Source organism: Rhinopithecus bieti, unplaced genomic scaffold (genome assembly GCF_001698545.2).
Source record: "Rhinopithecus bieti isolate Rb0 unplaced genomic scaffold, ASM169854v2 scaffold_56174, whole genome shotgun sequence".
NCBI classification, from domain to species: Eukaryota; Metazoa; Chordata; class Mammalia; order Primates; family Cercopithecidae; genus Rhinopithecus; species Rhinopithecus bieti.
Window position 1 is genome coordinate 3,206,027 of NW_016824749.1, and position 20,250 is coordinate 3,226,276.

The 20,250-nt window shown below is 41.0% G+C and overlaps 1 protein-coding gene across 1 annotated transcript in view; it reads left to right on the forward strand.

Moving 5' to 3' along the window:
• FAT1 (FAT atypical cadherin 1) overlaps positions 1-20,250 on the forward strand; it is a 127,467-nt gene that overhangs the window by 53,277 nt on the left and 53,940 nt on the right. Inside the window, 1 exon segment of the mRNA XM_017862632.1 lies at positions 19,269-19,330. Within this exon segment, the coding sequence (XP_017718121.1) occupies positions 19,269-19,330 (62 nt within the window).

The following is a 20,250-nucleotide window of genomic DNA, read 5'->3' on the forward strand; positions in this document are numbered from 1 at the left end:
TTTCAGACCATTCTTCTTGTATTGTTTACAAGTGGGGGGACAGTGGGTTTTCATTTTTAGGAGATACAAGTGGAAGACCATATCCATTTTCCTTTTGTGATATATACGCTTTTGTTGACAACACTAAGTTTTATAACATTTTTTGTTTGTGTCCATTATTAGTTATAGGGTAAATGTGCTTCTTTTAACATAAGCTGCACACTTGTTCCAGGTGGAAGAGAGACAGGAGCATAGAATTCAGATTGGCGCCCTGGCAGCTCCAGCGCCTGCAAACAAAAGCATCACAGCTTTGTGGTGTGTCAAGTACAGAGAAGAAAGGGAGTCCCGAACAAAAGGAACTAGTGTGAGCTTCTCATGTCTCATTATTCACGAACAACCTCTGGAAATCGACACCACCCTTGCAAAGAGTCTTTCTAAAGTTAGTGCTTTGAACTTAGAGGAGTTGATACGCAACTTACAGTTCACATTTATTAATAATTTTGAAGTGTTACTTTTAGACATATGCGTCCTTTAGAAGAGACCACGGTCTTACTCTCTTATCTGTATGTTTGATATTTTTCAAGTTTTTGCTACAAAACAAGTATTGATCTTTATTTTAAAAGCTTTTTTGAGGTGTAATTGACTTACAGCAAATTGCACATATTTAAAGTCTACAAATTGATAAGCTTTGACATAGCTCTTACACCTGAGAAAGCATCACCACTCTCAGGCAGTGAACACACCCATCATTCCCAAAGGTCTCCTCACACTTCTCTGTATTCCCCCTTCCAGCCCTCCCACCTGCATCTCTAGTCGACTGCTGGTGTGCTTTCTAGCACTAAATAATAGTTTGCATTTCCCAGAATTTTGTATTAGTGAACTCACATGGCATGTACTCTTTTTGGTAAGGCTTCTTACCATTCGCATGTTTATTTTGAGATTCATGCATGTTTTAGCGTGTATTAGGACTACATTTCTTTTCATTGCTGTGTATCCTTTGTGTAGATAGATTAATTTGTGTATCCACTCACCTGGTGATAGGCATTTGTATTGTTGCCAGGTTTTGGCTGTTTATAAATAAAGCCGCTGTGAACATGGAGTACAAGTCCTTCTGTGGACGCATACTTCTGTTTCTCTTGGACATCACCTCAGGGTGCACAGCTGGCTGGAAACTGTGTCAGGGCAGCAAGCTGCTGCGATCGCGGCTCTCCCCTCGTCTGTTTCTCTCAGGGATCCCTGTCTTTCTTTGCCTGATGTCTAGTGTCGTGTCACCTGCCAGTGCATTCCTTTTGTCTGCTTCTTGGTGGTTTTATGTTAAAGCGTAAATCTGATCCCCTTACTAGAAGTGGAAGGTCAGCTATTGCTTTTAAATCAGAAAAAGATGCCTTTTTAAGTGTAGAAGTTCCATCAATATGTATGTACTATAAACACCTTCCTTAATAAACAGTGAATCTTCTTAACCAGGGTTTTTGTGTCTTTAAGGAGTAAAAACTGAATTTGTAGGTTTATTTTAAATGGAAACTTAGCAATATCCTGGGTATGTTTCTGGAGTTTGTGGAAATACGGATATGTATGCACTTTTTGTCCCTCCCAAATTGTGCTGTTGTGTTGTACCCAGTAGCCAGAATGGCATTCCTCAGTCCTCTTTCCCCAGAGTACCGTTCACATCAGTTTACTCTGCTCAGCAAGGCCGGAAGGCAGATGTATGTTTGTGATGTGTGTTGGTGATGTATGTGCACGTGTGGGTAGCACACCTCATAAATTCTATCACTTGTTTTAAATAGGTAATGCAATCACATGGTAAAACATGCAAAAAGTACAAGAAGATACCCAGTGAAGTTTTACTTTTACCCAGTTCTCCAGACACTCAGTTCCGTTCCTTAGTGTATTCACTCTATTATCTTATTTTCTCTATCCTGAATGCTGTGGCATCTGGGCCCTCACTGAGTGGGGAAGGACTGCCCCTTCCAGGACTCGGGATACAAATGACTGGTGCAGGACTGTGCCTTTCATACACAAGCTGGCCAGTCAAATGACTGGTGCAGGACCGTGCCTTTCATACACAAGCTGGCCAGTCTGGAGTCCCGCTGCTCACCACCACCTGTGTCATACCCAAGTCATCTCAGAGCCAGTGCAAGACTACTGGGGACAGCTATGCCCCAGAGCCTTTGAAGTTGCTAAAACCAGCCAATCCGTAGCGTCTCGCCCAGCCTTTCTGTGAGATCCTCAGTCCAACTTTCCTGGTTCCTTCCACCTCCAGACCGACCCTGGCACAGTCCCGTGTGGCCCAGTACAGCCTTTGCCACCTTCAGTGGGGGTGGCGTGGCCTCCTCTCGGGGAAGTACCAAACTGCCTTTTCACTGGCGGTCATACCTCATCTGTTGTCTCACCATACCTGAGTAATAAAATGTACTACTTAAAGACAGCTAGTGTTTGCATTTTCTTTCACTTGTATGCAGGCAAGAAAGAATATATTGGTTTTTTCCTCACCTTTGGACACAGATAGCGTACTGTATACGTGGATATGCATCTTGGATTTTTCTGTAACAGTATTGGATGCTGTGCTTTTAAGATCACCTTGGCCGGGTGTGGTGGCTCATAGCTGTAATCTGAGCACTTTGGGAGGCTGAGGCTTGTGGATCACTTGAGGTCAGGAGTTTGAGACCAGCCTGGCCAACATGGCGAAACCCTATCTCTGCTAAAAAACAAAAATTAGCTGGGTGTGGTGTTGCACACCTTAATCCCAGCTACTTGGGAGGCTGAGGCATGAGAATCGCTTGAACCTGGGAGGCAGAGTTGCAGTGAGCCGAGATCCCAGCTGTGTGCGAGGCTGAGGCATGAGAATCGCTTGAACCCGGGAGGCAGAGTTGCAGTGAGCTGAGATCACACCACTGCACTCCAGCCTAGACAACAGAGTGAGACTACATCTCAAAAAACAAACAAACAAAAACCCCAAAACACCTTATTGTGGTTACCGATGAATTTGACACATTATTATAGGAATATGTATGCATATCCATGTACCTTTCACTGTCCATTTCACTGATCTACTGATTTTATCTAATCAATGTTTACTTTTTACCTCTTCTCATTCATCTTCCTCTTTGAGAACAAATACAGTAAGAAAGACTTTTATTTATGACTTTAAATAAATTTATTAGAAAAGTTTAGTAGTTAATGGTACAGGGCATCCTCTTTGACTGTGTGTGTTTGTGTTTGTGATTTCTGTGTGTCTATATGTGCATCTTAAAAGGGTTTAGGCTCTTTAACAGCTGCTACCTGTATTTCTGTCCTCTTGAGATTTTAAATAGGTAACACAATCACATAGTACACAATTCAGTATGTATATACCATAAAAGCCTCATTTGTTAAATAGTGAATCTTCTTAACGGAGGTTTTGCATTTTGAGTTTCAGCTGCATGTTTCTTAGGTTTTCAACCTTCATCGATCCTGTAGAGTGATTTTTTTTTTTTTTTCGAGACAATGTCTCACTCTGTCGTCCAGGCTGGAGTGCAGTGGCGCCATTTGGCCCACTGCAGCCTCAAACTCCTGTGCCCAAGGTTCTTCCTTCCTCAGCCTCCTGAGTAACTGGGACCACAGACATGCACCAACACGCCCAGCTCATTTTTATATTTTTTGTAGAAATAGGGGTCTCGCCGTGTTGCTCAAACTGGTCTCCAACTTCTGAGCTCAAACAATCCTCTCGTCTTGGCCTCCCAAAGTGGGATTTTTACAGGCATGAGCCACCGTGCCCAACCTGTGGAGTGAAAGTTTCCTATGTTTTGGAGGGTGATCCTTACTCAAAATCCCGTCTCATTATCGTGGAGCACATTGCACTGTTAGAATCTTGTTGGTCCTGCTGGTTCTTTGTCTTTGAGCAGACTTCGATCAGCTATCTCATGCCTGTTCCCTTGGAGAGCTGAGCTGGAAGGAGACAGCCCAAGGGAAACCAGGAAAGCCTAATTTTCCTTCTTTTGCCACCTTTTTGTCTTATTCTCTGAAGTTTTTTTTATACCACTCTTCCACCTGTCTGCTGTGTCTTGCCATCACTTTTGGATAGGGCTGGAACAGAACTTTCGTTAGGAGTCAGAGGAACTTAACAAGTGTGTCTCGTCTATTACAAGCAGCTTCCACAGACTTCATCTTTACAAGAGCCCTGTGAGATGGTTACTGCAGATACCAGTAGCCTGCTGTGTTCCTTATTGACATTTTCTTCATTTTACAAATAATCTGAAGACTTCACAGAGGTCAGAGCTGCCAGAGATCAAGCAATGTGAATTTCCTGGCTGCCGCTTCTCAGTGCGTGGTGCCAGTCTCCATCCTGCGCCTTTGCGTTTGGGTGTGAATGTGGCTGTGCAGCCAGTTTTTCTGCCTCGTATCTACTCTTTGTATTGAGGGATTCTGTTTCATATGATAGGTGCTTTTCAGGCTAATCTTATTCCTATGGTGCCATCAGACCAAAAACGGGAAACTTTTAAGTAACACTAGATTTTTAAACTTAGTTTTATGAACCATGTACCACAGGGGTCATCAAACTGTTCCTATAAAGGGCCACACAGGGCTTTTGGGTTTTGTGGGCCATTCAGTCTCTGTCACACCACTCAGCCTTGTCACTGTAGCCCAGACGCTGCTGTAGATGATATGGAATGAGTGAGCGTGGCTGCGTTTCAGTAAAACTTTATAAATAAATAAATAATTCAACAAAATTTGAATTTTCTGTCCTTTTCATGTATCACAAAAGTTTTTTTCAACCATTTAAAAATGCAAAAGCCATTCTTCACTAGCCAGCCACACAAAAACAAGCTACCGTGGTTTCCTGACTCCTGATGACTTGATGTATTTACTGGTGGGACTAGTTAAGCAATTTCGTTGATTGCTAATTTTTTAAATTATTTTGAAGGGATAGACTTTTATATTTCTGAAGTAAAAATTGAATCCCTCCCATTGCTGTAAGCAAGAATGCTTAGAAAGGATTATTTGTATTTTGTTTCTCTTGGTTGTTAATAACAAAATTATTCTTTAAAGAAGAGCATTTAGAGTATCAGTTATCAAGGTTGAGATCTCAGATAAGATTTCACAGGTTGATTAGTAGACTATTAGGTCTCTTCTACATTGGGAAGTAATTGTTTCTCACTAGAAGATAAATTTTCCTAGATTTTGAGGTTTTCATACTTTTTTTGTGTTCATGTGTCCTGTTAAGAAGTTTTCAGAGCTCCCAATTTCAGCTCAGACACTTGGCTCTAAGTATACGTAGCAGGTCTTTATCGGTTCCCCCATTTTGTTTATTCTCTCTGTGTTGAGATGTTATACTCAGATTACTCAGTTTCCATTTTGTATGCTTTTTAGAGGACAGCGTTATACAGTGGTCCGTTTTTTATTCGCTTCTTTACATGTAAAATACTGTAGTATAGAATTATTTATGTTTACTATAGGAAATGTGATTTGTGATTGCAGACAGATTGGGTAGAGATGTGTAGTTTCTGTGTGATAATCCCTGAAGCATGTAGTAAAGTTACGAAACGGTAGAAGAGCTGGTAGGTATACTGGGTGCCCATCATGTGTTAGTCCAGTAACACTTTACAGCTATTTTTTTCTGAACCAAAGTAAATGGCATTTTATTGTGGCTGGAACGAATACTGAACAAAGTGCAATAGGAAATAGCTAAAGCTGCAAACAACTTCCAAGGGTTTCCGGTAACATTTGATAGCTGCAAAGGAAGGAAAGGACGGGCCAGTCGCATTACAATGGCAGGAATTCATTAAAAAAAAAAAAATTACCTATTTGCAGTCTTTTTACCAAGATATGCAAATATTTTAAGGAGGAATCTGTAGATTTTTTTCCTACCTCTTTCTCATGTTCATTATTATTTTATAAAATAAGTGAAGTATATTATCCCCAGAGTTTGCAGGAAGTCACATTTTATTCAGTACATTTCTGCCGATGTTGATGATGACAAGCTTTTTCCTCCTTAAATTGGTTAACTTGAATCTTTATGATAAATTCTGTCAGGAGCATTTGGTTTTTCTATAGCTGCTGAATAGTATTTGCTAAAATTATAGTTAAGATTTTGCATATGGGTACCCGAGATTAGTCTTTTTATGTCAACCTGATGTTAACCTTATAAAATGGGTTGTGTACCCCACCCTCTTCTCCCCACCCTGCTATATCCGACATTTATAGGATCACTGAAGGCATTTCCCTGTAAATTGAGTTTTGCCGTCGATCTTATGTTTTAATGCCATCAATTTTCAACAAGAAACAGCTAGTGAGATAGAATTGAAACCAGAAGAGACGTCTGAAGACTGTAGGGCACAGGCTCCCTGTATGACTCCCCGTGTGACTTTAGACTAGTCATTTGATTAATTTTATTAGTGTTTTCTTTGGAACTCTTAAAGTTTGATCCAAATGAGTTCTGAGCGGCTTTCCAGCCTTGCCATTCTATGAATAGAATTCCATTTTTGGCTCCACGCCTAATCCTGCCGGCACCAGTACTGCAGTGACAAACAATAGCTGCCCAGATGGCCACAGCTGCCAAAAGAGCTCACAGCAGGCTGTGGTGAAATGCGGTCTTAGAACAGCACCTAAATAAAGACACGATGGCGCTGCAGAGGATCTCGCAGCTCACAGTCTAGAGCTCTGAGGGGCTGGATGCTGAGTGATAAGTGAAGGAAAAGTTGCATGTTCGCTCATGGCCAGCAAGGCAATCAGTGTTTTGCAGAAGCGGAGGACATGATGCCTCCCCGCCAGTGGGCTAGTCGGCTTGTCGGCTCTGCGTGTTCCGCGGTGACTCTGGTGTATGTTTCAGGGGGATCCAGCATTGGCTCAGGTCCTTATGGGCCAGGACCACCCTCATTCATTATTGTATCCACTGCAGAACCAGGCATGATACTCAATGAAAGATTTTTAAAAGCAGCCACATTTGAAGGATTTTTCCTTTCACCCGTTGGAAGAGGAGGCAAAGCAGTTCAAGCAGACAAACGCTGCCCTTGATGTCGTTTCTGTCACTCCCTGCTCACCTGCACCTTCTGCCCACCCCACTGTACAGCTCTCAGGACTGCACCGTTATCTCTCAGTCACATACGCAGCCTGGGTCTGGGGCTCTTTCCTTTTATTTAAGCTGGTTGGGTACAGATCGGTGGACTAGAATGTTCCATGGATGACGTGTTTACAAAGGGACAGGCAGGTGCTACCTGGAGTTCCACAGTTAGAGTCTGTTATTTCTGCATCTCATGGTGCTTTATTTTACTTTAATACTTCATTGTAAAAACCCAAATAATGACCAGTTGTGTGGCCCTCTTTGTTTTCCAGGCGTCTGGTGGGTCCCTGCATTTTTCTGGTAGCTTTTTTACCTAACTCAGAGCAAGCTCTCTTTCAACACTGAACCGCGGACCTTTAAAACAATTTTTAGGAGCCCAAGATTTGTAACACGTGCCCTATAAAGTTCTAAAGCACTTTTACTTAAATCTCCAACCTCTCGTATCTTCCCTATTTATGTAATTTATGTTCATTTTTCCTGGTATGAGGCCTTTTTACTGTTCTTTGTTCCGTATAACAGAAGCAACAGGTATGGTTAAAATCGGAAGGACAGTTTGGGTAAACATGGGGTGAGCACAGGTAAGTTTTTCTGACTAAAGATAACATTAGGCAAATTATTTTTGCAAAAGGATTTTGATGAAGTCACTGTACCCCGAGGCCCGTGTTGCTGGTGGAGTGAGCTCCCGAGGACACAGAGGCTGTTTTGCTTTACTCAGAATTGAAGCATCTGTTCTGTCTTGGTCCTTACATGAAACAGCTTTAGAATTGGAACTTTGTGTGTTACAGGCATTAAGCTAGAATTTATTAATATGAATAGAGTTACTAAATCAATATTTAGGGAGTTTTTCTATTATGGAGGGGAAATAATATACTCAGAACTGATGTGTAGTTTGCGTCATGTTTTATATATTCATAATTGAAAACAAGACTTAGCTGAATTGTGGTTCTCAGCCAGCGATGTTGAGGTAGCCCCATTCCAGAGCCGTGACATCCTGCTCTCTCCACCCCTGAGGGATCCTGCTCTCTCCTCCCCTGAGGGATCCTGTTCTCTCCTCCGCTGAGGGATCCGGCTCTCTCCTCCCCGAGGGATCCTGTTCTCTCCTCCTCTGAGGGATCCTGTTCTCTCCTCCCCTGAGAGATCCTGCTCTCTCCTTCCCTGAGGCATCCTGCTGTCTCCTCCTCCTGAGGGACCCTGCTCTCTTCTCCTCCTGAGGGACAGCATCATGACTCGGCTTGGGAATTTTATTTTTTTTAAGTGATCCCACATCACCTTTGGAGCTGAGTTACTTGTTTAATCCTCTGCTTTTTGTCTCATATGTAGAGTGAGAAGCCTACAAAGCCATAAAACATTTCAAGTGAAGACACTGATAAAATACAGAAAGTAATAAAAGTGGCTATCTCTGAATTACAGAATTGTTTGCCAGTGTAACCCAGTTCTTTTAGAAAATGTGTTTCCAGTACTTTCATTTGCTGTCCAAATAAAAAGATGTATTCATGTGTATATCCAAACTCATCAAATTGTATACATTAAACATATGTAGTTTTTTATATATCAGTTATACCTCAATAAAGCCATTAATTTTTTTAAAAACAGGTGTATTTCCCTGAGGCTACTTTCCATAAATTTAAACAACAGAGGTGGATTCTCTCACAGTTCTGGAGGCCAGAAGTTTGAATTCCAGGGGCCGTGAGGGCCTCACTCCCTCTGAAGGCACTGAGGGAGGACCCAGCCTCGCTTCTCCCGGTCTCCAGGCACCTGCTGACTTGTGACAGCACCACTCCAGTCTCTGGCTTTGTCATCAGATGCCCTTCTTCCCTGGGTCTCTGACTCAAATCTCCCTCTACCTTTCTCTTAAAAAGATTCTTGCTCTTAAATTTAGGGCCACCATAAATCTAAGGTGGTCTCATCTTGAGGTTCTTAGTTACGTCTTCAGGGATGCTTATCCAAGTCAGTTCACACTCACAGCTTCCAGGAGCCACCATTCCATCCACCACAAAGGTATTTTCAAAAAGATGGAAAGTAGGCTGTTCAGTGGAAATGTATATAGCCATTTAGATTCCTTTTTTTTAATGTTGTAAAGACTGCATTTCATTTAACTTAAACGTTGTAACAGTCTTTAATGATTTGGTCAGTAGTTGCAGACTTGTCAGGAAGATTGTGGGTGATGTTTTAGGACTTAATCAGCAGTTGAAGAACAGGTGGAATCTTCAGGTGGGCTCTTCTGGCCACTTCTGTGTTGCGTTTTTTTGCAACGTAATTATGCTTCTTATGGTACGTAAGAACCATACTTGAGAAATACTGTTTATTTCTCATATGTCCATAGTACTGTTGTGTTTCTGTATCTCAAATAGTATTTTAAAGAAATAGACAATATGCTTTGTTCCAGAATAAGTCCAGTAGTAGTTATTATAATGACTGAAAACAAAACTGTGAAGAGTGAATTTTTTTCAACTTCTGTCAGCACCTGTGCTGAGGTCAGCATGAGATGGAATCACTGGGAAACTTTATGAGATTGTACATTCTGGGTCCTCGTGAGCGAAGAGTGTGATTTGGTGGCCCTGGCACGGGGTGGGAAGAAGGGGGGTTTGGCGTTCACACCCCGTGATCCCAATGCACACCTCTGCAGGAAAAGGCTCCAGCAGTAGCGCCTTCTGAACAGTGTCCTTGGTGGGAGCTCCACACTTCTGCTGACTCAGACCTTCAGGAATTTATTCCACATGCCTAGACCTCATTTCCTCATGTTTTAAGGTACAGGATTTGGGCTAGAGCATCGTGAAAGACATTCTGGCTTTAGCAAACTTTGTTTTTACAGTAAGAGGATACTTAGCACCCATGATCCATTTCATTAAAATTTGCTGCAACTCAAAACTTAGAAAAGTCGTATAGAGGATATGCCACTTTAATATTTCTAAGAAGTTTGAGTTTTTTATATACATGGCCATATATTAATGTATATATTTAAGGCCTAAAAAATAATGTATTTGCGATTTTCCAGCCTAAGTTTAGTTTTCAGCCATCGAATACTTCTGTATTTTCACTCTGAGCTTTAAAATGTTTTAATATTTAAATTTATTTGAGTAATATGCTCGTTAAAGATAAAAGATTATCACAATAAAGTAGTATATAAAATGAAGTTCTCCTCCTCTCTCCTCTCTTCCCTCCAGCCACCTGTTCCATTTCCCAGGAGTAGCCAGAAGTAATATTTCAGGGTTTAACGTGTCACAACTCGTGTGCACAGGAGTGTGTGTACACGTTACATCTGTGCACATGTATGCATGTCTCATCAGCACCTCGCCTTGCTGGTTTTTGTAGTACTCCTTATCTGAAAGTTACCCGAGCAGTGTAAGTTTCACAGTGCCCATGAGTGTATTACGGCTGTTTTATTGTCATTGTCCTTAGTGTTGCTGATTCTTAAAGCACACTGAATGCCCCTGGGAGCAGCCCCTGCCACAGTCAGGATTGAAGGGTAGAAATCTAACTTCCAGATCCCAGTAGTAACAACTCCTGAAGAAATTACACAGAAGGCCGGGCGCGGTGGCTCAAGCCTGTAATCCCAGCACTTTGGGAGGCCGAGACGGGCGGATCACGAGGTCAGGAGATCGAGACCATCCTGGCTAATATGGTGAAACCCCGTCTCTACTAAAATACAAAAAACTAGCCGGGCGAGGTGGCGGGCGCCTGTAGTCCCAGCTACTCGGGAGGCTGAGGCAGGAGAATGGCGTAAACCCGGGAGGCGGAGCTTGGAGTGAGCTGAGATCCGGCCACTGCACTCCAGCCTGGGTGACAGAGCGAAACTCCGTCTCAATTAAAAAAAAAAAAAAAAAAGAAATGACACAGAAGACCCCTACAACTTAAATGAGACACTTCCTTTACCACCAAATATACTATGATTGCAGTTCTTAAACTTAGTATAGAGTAGAATATATGAAAGTGTTTCAGAGAAATCATTGGTTGAAAATGGTGTGTACCTAAAGTGCATGCTTGCAGTCAAAGGTTGGTCAAAATAATGCTGTGCTTAATAAAACATCGTGAGAAAGGGATGGATCCCAGAGGACTCCTTCCTGCAGAAGGACCTGGGCTTGCTGGAGAGAATGTTCAAATCCTAGAGGAAAGTGAGATCACTGAATAATTTTGTTGTATAATCATTATACGTATTAAATATGATTATGATAGATACATTTAGAGTTGTCTATGTGAATTAAGAGCTTAGACTCTGGAATCAGACTTGGGGTCAAATCTCAGCGTTGCATTTAGCTGGCTATGATTTTATCTCTCCAAACCTCAGATATCTTAAAAATAAAGACAGTAGCTGTTAGTACCCAGTGAGAGTGACGTGTGTAAAATGCCTAGCCCAGAGCTGGGTCTTGGGAAGCACATAATTCGTGTTGGCTAAAAAGCGAACTATGAGAGAATAGTTTAATATTCACCTCTGCCTTTTACATGTGGGAGTTGTTTCCTTAAATACATTGTATGCCTTTGAGGACAAGAGCCTTGTCTTAGGCTTTTGTGTATGTCTCTCATGGTGACATTCGGGAACAGCATTCTGAGCAGTTGAATAGCAGTGCTGACTGAACAAGTGGGTGACTGAGATCGTAAACATTATGACATCACTGCTGTTTATGAACGTAGATTAATTTATTCACTTCTAGTGCTTAGGAAAAAGAAGCAAAAACAAAACAAAAAACTAGTAGAGTAATGATTCTCCGAATCACAGCTAAGCACAGAGCCTCTTGGTTGGTATGTGTTCAGGTGAAGCAGCAGAGCAGCAATTCTAAAGCAGCCCTCTTGGTTGCCCACTGAGCCAAGTGGAGACTCATAGCAGAGAGTGGTGGGCAGGAGCGTGGCAGGGCAGTGCCAGCACAGTCAAAATCTGGGAAACTTTTACTTTTTTTTTTTTTCTATGTAGGATTAAGACAGATGTCTACAGAAATTTGGATTTAGATAAATATTTTGCTTCAAATTTTAACCACAGAAAAGATTTTGAATATTGCAGATGTTAAAGTTTTAGTTTTGACAGGCAGCATTTGAAATTGGAGATGCTGTAAAGGATCAGACATAATGGGTGGCTATTTAAATTTAGATTATTTAAAGTTAAAATTCAGTTCTTTGGTGACATCAGCTCCATTTCAAGCGCGTAGTGGCCACGTGTGGCCTGGTGCTACCGTATTGGACAGTGCAAATTATAGAACACACAAATCGTCACAGAAATTTCTGTTGGACAGTGCTTTTCTAGAATGTGTATGACTGTGGTTCATGAATTATTGTAAAATAAAAGGGTGGAAAGGCTGAAATCATTGTAGGGGGTAGAGGAAAATAACCAGAGTAAAAGAATATATCGGCTGACCAGATTTTTACCTTTTTCCCTTGATCTTTTCCCTTCCTCTGCTTATTCTCTAGTAGAGTGATTGAAAAGTGGTTCCAAGTAAATTTCCTTCCAGGTGAGGTGAACACAGGACTGCAGAGTTTCCTTCCTTTAGAGCCAGGACCCTGTCTTTTACAGTATGGGGTTGTCGATGACTCTTACTACAGATCACAAGTGCTTGCTCTCTCGTTGCAGTTGGCCCTGAATCCTATTCAGAAATCCTGTTTTTTTCCTTCTCTAGCTGCCATCTTTCATATATATGAATGGGACAGTCTCACTCTGTCGCCTCGTCTCAATTGTAGTGGCCCGCTCTCGGCTCACTGCAACCTCCGCTTCCCGGGTTCAAATGAGTCTCGTGCCTTAGCCTCCCAAGTGGCTGGGATTACAGGTGCACGCCACCACACCCAGCTAATTTTAGAATTTTTAGTAGAGATGGGGTTTCTCCATGTTGACCAGGCTGGTCTTGAACTCCTAGCTTCAAGTGATTAACCTGCCTTGGCCTCCCAAAGTGCTGGGATTATGCCATCTATCTGTATCCACAGTGCTGATGTTGCAATTTATTTTTTATAGAACCAAAGTCTTCAGTGCCTCCCTGGTTTCTTTCACTTTTAATGTAGACTTACTAGATTTATTGAACCCCCAACTTCAGTACTTTGCTAAATGACATTGAGTAAGCAACTTAATCTCTCTAAGCCTGTAAAAACTGGGGTATCTTCACATATTTACACATACATATGTGAAGATATACACATATACATATGTGGAGATATCTCAATTTTTTACAGGCTTAGAGAGATTAACACATATATATACCCACACACACATATGTAATGAAGTATATATTAAAACATAATACCTTGGCTAACAAACTGTCAAAATTGAGTGGCTTGAAATAACTGTCATAATTTAGGTTAGGGTTCTGCTGGATGGTTCTTCCACTTTTGAAATAACTCATAATTTAGTTTAGGGTTCTGCTGGGCGCTTCTTCCACTCTTGTGCAGGCTTGGCTAGTGGCTGTCTGGTCCTCAGTGGCCTCACTCGCATGTCGGACAGTGGTGGGTGGGTTGTCTGCTGGAGCAGCACGAATGACTAGACCACATGTCTTCTCATCCAACCAAGTCCACACTTTCCTGAAACACAGAGTTGCTGGCAAGAGCCTTCTTCCTGCTTCCTGTTTTCTGTGTGTAGCTCCTGTGCCGTGTTTTCTGTTAGTGCCCTATAATCTAGCCTGTCTTACTGTTTCTCACATATAAAGTAGTCTTTGCCAACTTCTAGCCTTCATTCTGGTTTCTTGCAAGCAAGACTGTCTTATCTCCACTTTCTGAGTGTACAGTACAACACAGTAGGCTGAATGCATAGATCACTCCAGCTGCATGGACCATGTCACATGACTGTCTTCACCTGCTAGTCCTTTGATGTTCACTTTTATGTCTATCTACTTTGCGAAGTCTACTTTATCTCTTGAATTTTGAGAAGTTTGGAGATGGTTTTGATGTTGATTTATAATAAATGTCAAAGAGTACAATTCTATATTGAAACATTAGAGCTGATCTGACATTCTCTCTGTTCTAAATGAACTCATCTCTAAATATCTAAAGTGGCATTGAAAGGCCATGAGTGGTTTTTAATGACGTTCATCAAGTGCCGTGAAGTTTGGTTCTTGCATTGTGCATACATTTATGGGGTGACCTGGTAACTGCTCATTGGTGGGAATATACTGTGTCTGCTGTCTCAGCCCACCTACATGTATCATGGCTTTGTTATATAGAAAGCGTTTTTCTGGACCAAGGAAAGAAAATTTCTTGTTTTCTTCCTTTCTATTTTAATTATCAGTGCTTGGCAGAAGAGGAAGATAAAACACAAAGTTACAAAAGAAAACAATTGCATATACATTTTCTGCTTTTGCCTCCTCTTTTGTCTCCTCACTTGCTTTTGTGGACCTATTAAATGACTAATGATGAATCTTTCCTGTTTTTTCCTTATGGTTTATGAAAGTCACAGTTTAGAGTTCATGGAGAGCTGGAATACTATACCACAGTAAATTACAGTTAGGCGTGAAAAATAGGGAGAAAAGAGCGCTCATCTGAGCCTCAAGAGAACGAAATCCTGCTCCTGGTTTGTTCATGACTTACTAGTGGACTTGGAAAATTTTAACTTCTCTTTGGTTCCGGCAGCTGAACTTGATAATCTTAAAGGTTTCTCTTTAGTTCTGACGTTCTGTACAGTTTCCTTTAAGTATATATCTTTCTGGAATTTGGCAAAAATACTGCAGATGAGCACAGATGTCGAAAATGAAAGAAGTGGATATACTTATGAGGACACTTCCTGCCTACATGTAGTGGGTACAAGGAGCAGTTGTACTTTGGAAGTATGTTTGAAGTAGATGTTTCAGGTGGGCAGGGGTCGGGGGGTGATGAGCAGGAGTGATGCTCACAGAGGCATGAGTGAGCGTGAACACAGAACGCATTCAGTAGATGGTTTCGCATGGCCAGCGTGCAGGGGGTTCGGGTAGCATTCCCCGGGGGTCAGGCACACCGTGTGTTGATTGCTGTAAGATAAAGTACACCTCTAAAAGATACCCAGAACGCCTAGTATGTCATCGCCTCATTAGGAAATTCTGTTTTCATTCTGTATGAAAATCCACAACTTCATTAGGAAATGCTGTTTTCATTCTGTGTGAAAATCCCACAACTTCATTAGGAAATTCTGTTTTCATTCTGTGTGAAAATCCCACAAGAAGCCTTAATTTTACCCTAATTTTTTGCAGAGAGGGTGCCCCCATAGGACACTCGTGCCCGGCCTCTCTCTGGAGATGGCATTAGGGAAAAGCGCTATGGCAGCCTCGCTAAGATTCTTTTTGCTAAGAGTGTTGTGAATTCAAAGAGGTTTTTTTGTTGTTATTTGTTTGTTTTGTCAGTCTGAAATATCTTACGTGTTCTTCACAGAGAAGTAAATGCAACTTGCAGGGTTTCTTGCAGGACCTTGATTTGTGACTTGTGTCTCGTGTGTAGACCGGTGCTGTCCAGCAGCTTCCTGCTGTGGGGAGCACGTTCTGCATCTGCCTTGCTCCATGCTGTCATCACTGGCCCACAGGGGCTGCTGCACCCTGGAAATTTGGCTTAGTGTGATTGAGAAACTGAAATGTAAACTTTACTGAATTTTAATTAATTTAAACTTCACTGGCCTCGGGTGGCTAGTGGCGACTGTAGTTGTTAGTGAGGGTCTAGATCTTCGTCTTCTCTTTTGTTGTTTACAGTTACATGTGAGACAATCTTCGTAAAAGAAATATTTCTCTTTGTCTGCTTCCTGCCTCACTTTCTCTTTCCTTCCAGGCTTCTCTGAAGTACGTCCTTAAAATCCCTTGCTTTTGGCTTCTGGGAAACCAAGCTTCTCTTCCAGCAGATTGCTTCCTAGGCTGAAAATCAGCCTGCTATTTTCTTTACCTTTTTTATAGGTCCACTGTTCTCTTTAGTTTTCATACTCACTTCTGTGCTTGTGGCCTGAGTCACACCTGTCTGTGTGCCCACAACTTCTTCCCTGCACTTCAGATCTGTGCTGCTTAATACCTGCAGGGTGCTGCTGCTAGCACCTAACAACCCATCGCAGCACCTGGTACACCCTGCCTATAAATATGTACTAAAGGGTTCTCTGTTGGCTCACTTACGAGCTGTGAATTTATATCATTTTCAGGTTTACAGTAGTTTTATGTATCTCCCTCACTCTAGATCATATTTTTAATTCTGCTCTTTCATAGTTTTAAGAAATTCACATGTTCACACATTTAAGTGTTTCTTGAGGGTAAGAGAGAAAGAGCTGCGTGAGCAAGCTATGCAAGAAAGACGGTCTGTGTCCTCATGGGTTTTCCAGTATAGAAAAAAGACTTATTTTTAAATGAGGGGCTTTAATACTGTGGAGTAATATTATGATAGAAGAAATATTAGGACTTGGAGAATCCAGCAGCAGGAACCCACGCGAGTCCCTGCAGTGAGTGTAAACCCACTTCAGTTTAAACTGAGGGGTGAGGCAGTGACTCGGGGTCGTCAGACTGGAATGGAAAGAAGGGGGTATTACCATTCATTGCATTGGGATGGGATTAATGGTCCATCTGAGTTAACAGAAGAGAATTAATTTGAGGCCTATAGAACATGCAGATAATTTCAGACCCAGGAAGGAGGTGGTCAGGTAGCCTTTTGGCTTTATGTGGATTTTTTTTTTTTTTTTTTTAGACAGAGGCTTGCTCTGTCCCCCAGGCTGAGTGCAGTGGTACAATCTCAGCTCACTGCGGCCTCCTCCTCCCAGGTTCAAGCAATTTTTCTGCCTTAGCCTCCTGAGTAGCTGGGATTACAGGTGCGTGCCACCATGCTGGCTAGTTTTTTGTATCTTTAGTAGAGACAGGGTTTTGCCATGTTGGCCAGGCTGGTCTTGAACTTCTTAGCTCAGGTGATCCGCCCGCCTCAGCCTCCCAAAGTGCTGGGATTGCAGGTGTGAGCCAGCACGCCCAGCCTTTTTACATGGAATTGGTGGTATGGACGCAGGTACAGCTTTCATTAGCCTTCTTGTGTACTGTAAGTAAATTGTAGAGTGAGGAATTGTATTTGCTCACACGTATTTGCACAGTGCTGTCTGGTGAGTGATTAAGTGCCCTACAGAAGAATACTATTTTCTGGCGAATGTGTCAAGCTGCTTTTCCACGTGATGTTACCATCGATCACGACTTCCTGGTGGACACATTTACAATAATTAGATGTGGGACTTACCAAGTGGCTTCTTGTCATTCCTGAACTATTTACAACCACAGTTAGAAGAGGGTGATACATTTTTAATAGGGGAAAAAAGAGATTTAACTTAAAAGGTTTTTGACTAATGAAGATTAAGCTTGTGCCACATTTAAGTGTCATTTTTACACCCTTAAGCAGTGTGAAGCATTTCCCGTTAGCCCCTTTTAGTCTAGACGTATGGTCTGGGAAAACCCCAGTGTGGAGGTATGATATAGTCTTCTGTTGTCCTTGTTAAAAAGAGAACACTGTTTCGTTGAATTGTGAGGAAAATAGTGTTGATTTAGATTCTTAGTAATTACTTAAGGAAAAAATAAACCTTTGAATTAAATGAAAACACAAAGCTTTCACTTATAACTGCAGAGAAACATTTTGAATATCCCTTAATTGATAGTTCAGTGAAATTAGTTAAGATGATGGGAGAAAATAAATTAGATTAATAAAGTCTATTCCTAAATGTGAATTATTTGAAGTATTTCCCTATGGGGGGGGGGCGGGGGGGAACAGCACTGGCAGGAGAGCGTTTAGCCCTGGTAATTGTCCTGCCACACAGGCTCCACCTGATTTTAAGGTCAGAGGTGCAGATCATGCTGGATGTACCTGTCACTATCAACACAGATTGGGGACGACATTTTAGTGGTTAGGGGAATTTTGTTTGTGGTTTTGGTGAAGCACAAGAATACATTTTATAAATTGTAATTATCTTCTAGTTCCAACATATGCTGACAGTTGAGCAGTTATTAAAGTTCTCAAGAGAATTCAAAACTCATATAGATATTCTAGTTCGATAGGAAATTTTTTTTTCTAGAATTTGGAATTTGAGAATCATTAATTTTCTTGTATGGGAAATTAAATGAGCAAGATTACCCAGAAAATTACATTGCTTTTTATAACAGTTCTTTATTTATGAGAGTGGATAATTCAAAGGTAATAAATTAGAGTTAACATTTTATTTTCAATAGCCCTTTTTAATACAGTTATAGAAGTNTGCAGATCATGCTGGATGTACCTGTCACTATCAACACAGATTGGGGACGACATTTTAGTGGTTAGGGGAATTTTGTTTGTGGTTTTGGTGAAGCACAAGAATACATTTTATAAATTGTAATTATCTTCTAGTTCCAACATATGCTGACAGTTGAGCAGTTATTAAAGTTCTCAAGAGAATTCAAAACTCATATAGATATTCTAGTTCGATAGGAAATTTTTTTTTCTAGAATTTGGAATTTGAGAATCATTAATTTTCTTGTATGGGAAATTAAATGAGCAAGATTACCCAGAAAATTACATTGCTTTTATAACAGTTCTTTATTTATGAGAGTGGATAATTCAAAGGTAATAAATTAGAGTTAACATTTTATTTTCAATAGCCCTTTTTAATACAGTTATAGAAGTTATTTCTGTCAACTCTCAGTTATCTGTTGAGCAGTTAAAGGAGATGGATGAGATTGAAATCCTGGATAACTTCATCTCACCTTTAAAAAATCTTTTCTGACAAAATGTGTATTGAAACCACTAACAAACAGAAAATGTAACTGATTCCAGTTTTTCTACTTTCTTACTATTTGTCATCTATCCAATATGTTTATGAGTCATTAAAGTAAGAAAGTATAAAGTATGCTATTGTTTGTAGACAAAATAACTAACCATACCTGGAAATTAAATTTCTTTAGTAAGAAATTTCTTTCTTCCTTTTTTCTTGAGAAGAAATTTGCTTAGACTTTTAAAAGAGTTTGGTTTTGTTTTATATTTTATTTTTGAGACGGAGTGTCACTCTGTTGCCCAGGCTGGAGTGCATTGGTGTGATCTCTGCTCACAGCAACCTGCACCTCCCAGGTTCAAGCAGCTCCTGCCTCAGTCTCCCAAGTAGCTGGGATTACAGTCACGCACCACCTCGCTTGATTAATTTTTGTGTTTTTTGTAGTGACAGAGTTTCACCATGTTGGCCAGGCTGGCCTCCAACTCCTGACCTCAAGTGATCCACCCACCTGGGCCTCCCAGAGTACTGGGATTACAGGCGTGAGCTACTGTGCCTGGCCAAGAGTGTGATTTTAATTGCAATATTTTGTAATTGACCTTATTTTGTGAGGATTAATGAACTGTTACCATTTTACAGGTCTCATCACAACTACATCAAGGAAGCTAGACCGAGAACAGCAAGATGAACACATATTAGAGGTATTTTTTTTATCTTTAATATTTAAAGATTCATAGTTGTAAGTATCATGGGAAAGAACAATCTTGTTCCCATTAACCAGTGTTCTTAGCTATTAATATTTTGTTGTATTATTATTATTTACTGGTTATTAGGAAAAAGGAATATAAGGAAATTGTTAATGAATATAGCTCTTGTGCCCTTTATCCCTCAATGACATTCCCAGAATACACGGCCACTGTCATGGACCCCATTCAGATCTTTGTATTTTATGCTCACACAGACACACGGGGCAAACAGAACTGTAAACAGTGTCATGTGGAATTCATTTACATTTACATAAGTGATGTTTTTCTGTATACATCTTTTTTCCCCCTTACTATTATGTTTTGAGATATATTTATGTTGGTGTTTATAGATCTGTTTCAACCTTTTTAACTAGAGGTAATTTGTTTCCGGATTCATTTTTTTACTCTTAAACAATTGCATTATTTTTGCATTTTAAACTATGAATTACTTAGTTGGTGCTTCTTAAATGCCTCAAAAGTAAAAGTAGATGGAAGTCGCAGATGTGCTCTTCTAGAAGGTTCTAGTAAGACTTCTCATTTTCATGGCTACTTTACAAGGCCTTTTAGGCCTTAGAAAACCCATAGCTGCTTATCATTTGTTGGTCACCTGGTTTTTGGCTAATAGTAAATCCATTGCAGAAAAAGACCACAAATAACTTGGAGAGGGAAGGTGGAGCGTAACATGGACGTCAGGTTGATGAGATCGCGGGTCCGTGTCATCAGAAAGTGGCCAAGAGACAGGCAGACCACGGAGATGGGGCGCAGAGACATCCCTCTGTCCCGTCTGGAAGGCTGGTGTTCACTGTCAGAGTCAGGCTTGCAAAAGGCCACCTGCCTTTGTTGAATTGAGTTATCAGCGCTCTTCTTCCACTCTA